The sequence below is a fragment of the Rutidosis leptorrhynchoides genome, chromosome 1 (genome assembly GCF_046630445.1).
Source record: "Rutidosis leptorrhynchoides isolate AG116_Rl617_1_P2 chromosome 1, CSIRO_AGI_Rlap_v1, whole genome shotgun sequence".
In the NCBI taxonomy this organism is placed as follows: domain Eukaryota; kingdom Viridiplantae; phylum Streptophyta; class Magnoliopsida; order Asterales; family Asteraceae; genus Rutidosis; species Rutidosis leptorrhynchoides.
In genome coordinates, this window is record NC_092333.1 from 673,876,560 (window position 1) to 673,885,092 (window position 8,533).

General features: G+C 35.3%; 2 protein-coding genes across 2 annotated transcripts; both read left to right on the forward strand.

Annotated features, from left to right (window-relative positions):
* The first annotated feature begins 427 nt into the window (after positions 1-427).
* On the forward strand, positions 428-4,469 carry LOC139885953 (purple acid phosphatase 18). Its single transcript, XM_071869701.1, has 5 exons — positions 428-622; positions 2,414-3,082; positions 3,270-3,458; positions 3,547-3,635; positions 4,040-4,469. Exons 1-5 carry the CDS (start codon positions 470-472, stop codon positions 4,257-4,259), a joined length of 1,320 nt encoding a protein of 439 aa, XP_071725802.1. The 5' UTR covers positions 428-469; the 3' UTR covers positions 4,260-4,469.
* Positions 4,470-6,161: 1,692 nt separating this feature from the next.
* LOC139885954 (glycylpeptide N-tetradecanoyltransferase 1-like) lies at positions 6,162-8,136 on the forward strand. The gene is made up of 2 exons (XM_071869702.1): positions 6,162-6,310; positions 6,684-8,136. The coding sequence occupies exon 2, from the start codon at positions 6,697-6,699 to the stop codon at positions 7,990-7,992; it is 1,296 nt and encodes a 431-aa protein (XP_071725803.1). The 5' UTR covers positions 6,162-6,310; positions 6,684-6,696; the 3' UTR covers positions 7,993-8,136.
* Positions 8,137-8,533: the final 397 nt, after the last annotated feature.

Below are 8,533 nucleotides of genomic sequence, written 5' to 3' on the forward strand. Positions count from 1 at the left end.
TCTTTCATATCTTTAACTCCAAATTTTATTGGTATATCTCATATCTCATTTTGTAAATTTTTTTAAAAAATATCATTTTTTTAATATTATTATGTCACGAGGATACTACTTTAACGTAAATTACAATTACAATACTTAATCAACACGTCTTTTTAACAAAAAGTCAAAAAACCAATCACTCGTTAGAAAACATATAACTTTATCATTTTAATTTTAATTTTCGAATAAAATAATAACCAAAAATATAAAAAGAGAAATCACCAATAAAAAGGAAAAGAGTAGACTGACAATTTGTCTCTTTGTAGGACCAATAATTGACTTGATGTGCCTAAAGTTTGGCGTTTGTAAATAACTTCAAACATGAAGGGCTAATCATGTAAATGGTATAAAACTTGGATTGAAGATGATACCTTTACTCAGACAAAAAATACACCAGATGATACCGGTTTGAATTCACTCTGATTAAAAAATGGTGCCAAATAAGCTGAAGCTACTGTTACCGTTAACGGCGGTTCTAATCCTAATCACCGCCGTAACCGTCAACGCCGATTACGTCCGGCCACCGCCTCGAAAAACTTTACACTTCCCTTGGGATCCAAAGCCTTCATCTCAACCTCAACAGGTTATTCAATGACATATATAATTATTATATACCATAGGTAGATCTAGGTGTTCTGTGTATTTGCTCATATTATGACTGGAGAGATTGCGTATGATTTGTTTATGTATTTATATGTAGCATCGAATTTACCTTTTATTTCATAGTTATGCTGTTATATTTTAATTAGATATTGAAGAATATGGTGTGCTGTGTTTGAGTGATTATAATGTTTAGCTTTTTCTTAAGAATTTTAGCTTTAAGGGATTTATGCTGTGGATTATTTATATATAGGTACTTTAGTTATATCTAAGGGATAACATGTCACATGTGCATACACTTTTAGGAATAATTTTGAGGATGAATGTACATACCTATTTTGGAGACCTTATTTGGTATTAACTAATAACTTTATCAAATTCTGCTAGATGTTTGACAGTGTTTGCAAACTGCATTCTGCAACATGTTGTGTTTGTTTTTAGTAAATGTTGCAGAACTCGGAATTACTTGGCGAGTACCCAGTTTTTGCAACTCATAGAGAATTCGGCGAGTACTTGGTCAAACTCGGTATCACTCGTAAAATCAATCAAAACTCGGGATTACTATGAAAATCGGTCAAAAATCAGTCAAAGTCAAACTTGGTCAACATTCGAGTATTCCCTAAAAGTCCCGACTGAGTACTTCCCGAGTAGGGATTTTTGCAACCTTACTTTTTATTAACGTGTACAGTCATGTTAGTTGGATAATACTTGACTGCGTGTGAAATGAAGGACATTTATGTTTTTTACTGCAAATTAAAAAAGCTATTATGTTGACACACTAGCAAGTGTGAAAGCATGAAGAACAGATAATTTCCAGGTTACCATTATAATCACTAAAATTAATATTATTATCAGATTATTCACATCCTAAAACTAATATTATTATCAGATATAATTCTTTGACCTCCTTTTGGAATTTCTGGCTTGATCACCGACTATAAAAACATACACTGTATGCTTTTGTCGATGTATCTTGTTGAATAACGAAGCAACTTAATGTGTAATATAAATCTAGAGTTGGTAGAAACAACTTTTTAGTTTTTTAAGTGCTAAAAAGGACTAAACTAATTAAGTGAAGTCAACTTTTGCTTTGAGAGAGGTAATTTATAAGATGTGATAATGGTGACTACTGACTAGTCAATATGACGTGATTATGCTTGGCGGACTCAAGAAAATGATACGATGATTGATTGAGATATAGGTCATTAAAAATACAAGAAGGTGAGTTGTTAAGTTGTAAATTTGTGCTCTTATATGGCCGATCAGTGATGATGGAATATTAAGTTCTGTTTTCATGCTAAAATGCACATATACAATACACATATCGTGTGGTTGCCATAAAAGATACACCTATGGTTGAAGACTAAACGTTTATCTATACCTCATGCTCATTTAGAACACCTATTCGGGGTATACGTTTTAAATGGTTCAACCTTGATGATTGGTAACACAATAAATTGGTAAACCGGGTGTATGCTAGTATAGCTTATGTAAGACTGGGTATCAAGCTTTTGGTGTGAGTAACTTCCTATTTTTATGTTATGCACGATACACTAGCCTTAAAGTTTTACGTTATGCAACTTCCTATTATCAGCATTTAGGTGGCTTGCAACTTCAGTTTGGTACTAACTATTAACACATTTTCTTGGGTTTTTATGCTTTTTGCACGAAACATTATTTATCTTCATGCCATAAATGTTCACTGGTATCTTTTACTTTATCTAAATTTCACACGTGTATTAGTTTCCACTGCTAATAAATATTGTCATTGCAGGTGCATATATCCTTGGCTGGGGATAAACACATTCGCGTTACATGGATTACTAGCGATTCATCTTCACCTTCACTCGTTGAATACGGAACATCACCCGGAAAATACACTTTTAAGGGTTTCGGAGATGCAACTTCTTATAGCTATTTATTGTATAGATCCGGGACTATACACCACACCGTTATCGGACCACTCGAACACAACACCGTTTACTATTACAGATGTGGCGGTCAAGGACCCGAGCTCAGTTTCAAAACACCACCATCTGAGTTCCCGGTTACATTAGCCGTAGCCGGTGATTTAGGTCAAACGGGGTGGACTAAGTCAACATTGGACCACATTGACTTATGTGAATATGATTTGCATCTGCTCCCTGGTGACTTATCTTATGCTGATTATATACAGAGCAAATGGGATACGTTTGGTGAACTGGTGCAGCCACTTGCTAGTGCAAGGCCATGGATGGTTACACAAGGGAATCATGAAAAGGAGAATATTCCTTTTTTTAAGGATGGGTTTGTATCGTATAATTCTAGGTGGAAAATGCCTTATGAAGAAAGTGGGTCAACCTCGAATCTTTATTATTCCTTTGAAGTTGCAGGGATTCATGCTGTAATGCTTGGTTCGTATACAGATTATGACGAAAACTCTGACCAATACAACTGGTTAAAGGTAAGTTCATTTCTATTTTCGTGTATTTAATCACTACTGAATGTATATATAGTAATATTTTAATAACTTATCGAATTATATCCTTTTGGGGGCAACTTCGAACTGAAAGTATCTTTTTTTAACAAACCAATTAGCATCACTATTTGGCTGAATTTATATATTTGACTGATTTAATCTTTTTCAACAGGCGGATCTCTCATCAGTTGACCGAAAAATAACACCTTGGTTACTTGTATTATTTCATGTGCCGTGGTATAACACTAATTACGCACATCAAGGTGAAGGAAACAAGATGATGGAAGCAATGGAGCCGTTACTTTATGCTGCTGGTGTTGATATTGTGTTTGCGGGCCATGTGCATGCTTATGAACGCTCGGTATCCTTCTAATCTTTGGCTAGTTTCATACTTCTATTTTATATTTGAACTCTGAACTTTAATTTTCATGTGGTATATCGTTCTTCAGAAACGCGTGTACAATGGCAAATCTGATCCGTGCGGTGCTGTCCATGTGACAATTGGAGATGGAGGAAACAAAGAAGGATTACAAACCAAGTAAGTCATGTTTCGTGAGCCTTGCTAATACCCTGATCACCCTTCTTTTCATACATGTGTGATCAGGTGGCAATATGAATGATTCAATTTGGGTTCTTACTAACGTGTCAAATGGGTAACATAAAATTGTTAGCTAAAAGGAAACAGGAACATGTTTGTAGTCATATATATTATATCACAACAATAATTATGTACATTTTATTATAATATCTAAAGAATCGAGTGATTTGGGTCAACCCAATGTTCCAACCTTTTTTTTTACCTATAAAAAGCTGACTGCTTCGACTCAACCTTTCTGGCTTTGACCCAATGTTCCACCGTAGTAATTTTTGCATCGTCATTAACTGTACCAACATAAATTCGTGAATTTTATGACTTACTACCACTCGCTTGGCCCGCAATAGGTACAAAGACCCATCACCAGAGTGGTCCGTGTTTCGTGAAGCGAGTTTTGGTCATGGTGAGCTGAAGATAGTGAACTCGACTCATGCATTTTGGAGTTGGCACAGGAACGATGATGATGAACCCGTGAGGTCTGATCAGGTATGGCTGACATCATTGATTAGTTCAGGGTGTGCTTCTAAGGAAAGAAAAGAAGCTAGAGAAATACTTTGGGCACCTTAAATGTTGGTTAGTTGTTAATATAATTACTTTATATACGTGTGTACGTAAGCAATCAACATGTTATTTGTTGTGTTGTTGCTAGTTATATTATATCCGTCTAAAAACTTGTTCTTGAAGCTTAACAATTTGTATCCTTATAAACAGTTTCTCTGAAAATACTTTAGTGTGTGTATAAATATGTTTATGTTTGTATTATATATAAGTGGAAATGTGGGATTAAGACTTTTTAAATTTCACGTGTTTGTCCTTTTGTTTTAGTTTCGAGTTTTGAAGAACTGTTCGTTTAGGGTATTTAGGAATTCTAAGGTTTAAACAATGATGACGGACTAATGGGGTATAAGACGGTATTTTCGTCGTTCATACAAGAAAAATGTTAATTTTTGAAGACGACATAATTGGAAAGAACATAGAAACTTTTGTCGATTACATCCTTTGTATAAGATGCTGTATGGGCTTGTTGGTGGCTACGTCCACACATACAAAATTGTTTTGAGAAGAGAACAATATCTGATAAATATATCCAAAAAGTTGTCATTTACAATCCTTGATGGTCATTTCTTGTGAAAATAGGCCGTTTTTATGAGTAGAAAAATAAAACGAAAACAAATTGGTAGACAATACGAGAATTTTTTTTGAAAGGCAAAACACACATCCATACATGAATTTAAACACGAATATAATAAAAATTGGTACAATACACATCAAAAATTGGTAAAACTACAATACACATCAAAAATTGGTAAAACAAATATAATGAAATTTTTATTTTTTTTAAATGAAAAAAGAATGGGCGTTGAGTCAATAATCAAATGTTAAAAAAAGAAAATAGTAAAGGACCATTTGTATAACGGTACGACTAAATTCCTCTTCTATAAGACTTGTTGTAGTGGTTAGTGGCATAGGTTGGGGGCGTGAGTTGCTTTTTTATGACTAGGACGTGTGGGTTTTTTTTGTGGAGTAGTGGTTGTGTGGGTTTTTGGTGTGGGTTGGGGATATTGTGATGATGTGTTAAAATATAATTGGATTAAGTATTAAAAAGGGGTATAAAATAATATTTTAAATTAATAATAATAAAAAAAACAGCCACGCTTGTGACTTCTTGCGTTGCAGAGCCACGTGCAGGCCTTCTTTTTGCTCATTCCACGAACCGATACCCAAGGGTGGGGGCGTGGCCCCTTGCCACATCAGCTGCGACGGCGTGGGTTCCCATCGTTACAACCCGTCTAAGGAGCAAGGTTGTAAAAGACGCGAGTCGGGGACGCATCAGCCATGTCTAAAAAATGACGTGTCGAACGCAACGAGAGACGGAACGGGCGTCGACTAACGTTAACTTTTTAAAATAGTTTTATTAAATATATAGTTATATATAATATTATATACATCGAATCTTAAAATATAAACTATATTTACAATAAACATGAACAATTAACAATTATTAACACTATTACAAAAAAAATAAAAATAAATTGACCGACTTTGACCGACTTTGACTGACTTTTACCGACTTTTTTCGAATTTGACCGACTTTTTTCAACGTTGACCGATTTTTTTTTATCTTTGACCGACTTTTTAGCAACGACGCATCGATCATGTCTAAAAAATGACGCGTCAATCAAGTCGGTCGACTTTTGCAACACTGATGAGTAATGCCTAATTTTTCAAAAAAAAATAATGGGCCGAAGGAAACAGGCCAGCTTCATTATTATTATATTAAATTTTGAATTTCACTTAAGGGGATGATTCTCACACACTGTTTTTTAATCCTCACACACACTTTTACCCTATTATTAGGGAGGAGTTCAAGTAAATTGGTGTGTGAGGATCAAAAAACAGTGTGTGAGATCATACCCTTCACTTAATTTTATAAATTACAAATTAAAAAATAGAACAATAGATATTTCACTAGTGTATCTATATATCCTCTCAGATTTGCCGTTAGGGCTATTTTGACTCGCCGTCGATTAAACTTTGAGCTTATTTCCGGTGAGCTACCGATCGGAGGCCGTCCATATCCTATCAATCTCTTAAGAAACTTCTAATCTACACAAACAGTAAGTCAATTTCAGTCTATCAATTTAATTCCGTAATTTCATGCTAGGTTATCTTATTTTATGATTTCATCACACTGCATGTATATAGTTACGATCTACGTTGTATGATTACCCTTTATCCTTTATGTTTTGATGTAGTAAACTAAACTATTTAGAAATGTTTTCATTTTGATTCATAAGGTCAAATTGTTGAATTTTGACTTTTACCCAGTTCCTTAGTGTTGGTGCTCACTGGTGAGTGTGAATGTATGATATTTTGACTTTAATGTTCAAAACTGAAAGTTTGTTTATTAAATTTTGGAATGGCAGGGTATTAGGGTGTATGATTAGGGTCTATTAATGAGATTATTAATTATAAAAATTGTATATATAGGGTTAGATTTGAGATGGCAGACAATGGTTCTTCGACTGACGATACCAAAGATCAAAATACTTCGTCTTTAGAGATCGTTAACAACGATGTATCACTCGACGAGTTATCAAGTGAGGTTCAAGATACTCTCACTCTTTCACAAAAGCATAAGTTTTGGGAAACACAACCCGTGGGTCAGTTTAAGGACCTACGGGATAATAGCCTACCAGAAGGCCCAATTGAACCTCCTACCCCAATCTCTGAAGTGAAACAAGAACCTTATAATCTCCCGAATCTTTACGAGTGGGTCACATGTGATATGGACTCTGAGGAGACGTGTGCAGAGGTTTATAACCTTCTTACAAACAATTATGTAGAGGATGATGAAAACATGTTTAGGTTTAATTACTCAAAAGAGTTTCTTCGGTGGGCCCTTCATCCTCCAGGTTACTACAAGACTTGGCACATTGGTGTTCGTGTGAAAAGTTCTAAAAAGCTTGTGGCTTTCATAACTGGGATTCCTGCTCGAATGCGGGTTCGAACTGAAATTGTTAGCATGGCAGAAGTTAATTTCTTGTGCGTTCATAAGAAGCTCAGGTCAAAAAGATTGGCCCCTGTTATGATCAAAGAGGTCACCAGGAGGGTTCATTTGGAGAATATATGGCAGGCCGCTTATACAGCAGGTGTTGTTCTTCCTACACCGATAACTTCGTGCCAATATTGGCACAGATCTTTGAACCCCAAAAAGCTTATTGATGTTGGGTTTTCAAGACTTGGCCCGAGAATGACAATGAGCAGGACAATGAAGCTGTATAAGTTACCAGATTCGACAGTTACACCTGGTTTTAGAAAAATGGAGCTTTGTGATGTTCCTTCTGTGACCCGACTGCTCAGGGCTTACTTGATGCAGTTTGTGGTTGCACCCGACTTTGATGAACTTGATGTGGAGCATTGGATTCTTCCAAAAGACGATGTTGTTGACAGTTTTGTTGTTGAAAGCCCCGAGACTCATAAGATCACTGATTTCTGCAGTTTTTATTCACTGCCATCATCGATTCTTGGTCACCCGACTCACTCAACTTTGAAGGCAGCTTATTCTTACTATAATGTTTCAACTGAAACTCCTTTACTTCAGCTGATGAATGATGCTCTTATTGTGGCAAAACAAAAGGATTTTGATGTTTTTAATGCGTTGGATGTGATGAATAATGAAACTTTTTTGAAGGAATTGAAATACGGGCCTGGTGACGGTAAGCTTCACTACTATCTTTATAATTATAGGATTAAGAATATCTTAAGACCTTCAGAACTTGGGCTTGTACTTTTGTGATTTCAGAACTAGCAGAATGGTTTTTGGATTTTGTGTACTGATTTTTGCTATTTTACATTTTAATCAAGGTGTACGTCGGTTGACAATTCGAACTAATGAATCATGAACACTTTTGTTTTATCTATCTACTGTTTGGAATAAAAATGCCTCATTTGATAATTTGCTGTGCTAAACTTTGCTTTGTTAAGTATTAAGCTGCGAAATCAGAATAATCACAAGCACACAATAGCCGAGATAATAAACACAGAATAAAACGACACGAGAATTATAGTGGTTCAGTTTCGATGTGAAACTTACATCCACTTTGGAACTAGAGAGTATTATTAATTTGGAGGTGATACATTACAAGTACATATGAGAGAGTATTTATAGACAAGGATTAAAAATAAACCCTACTCTAAATAACCTAAACCGGCCCAAACCAATTAGGGTTGGCCATTCCCTAACTTGGTCACCAAGTAACTGCTGGCCGGTTTTACTTGGGCTTAAACTACCGAAGTCTACACCTCAATAATCTCCCACTTGGAGGCTTTGAATATCA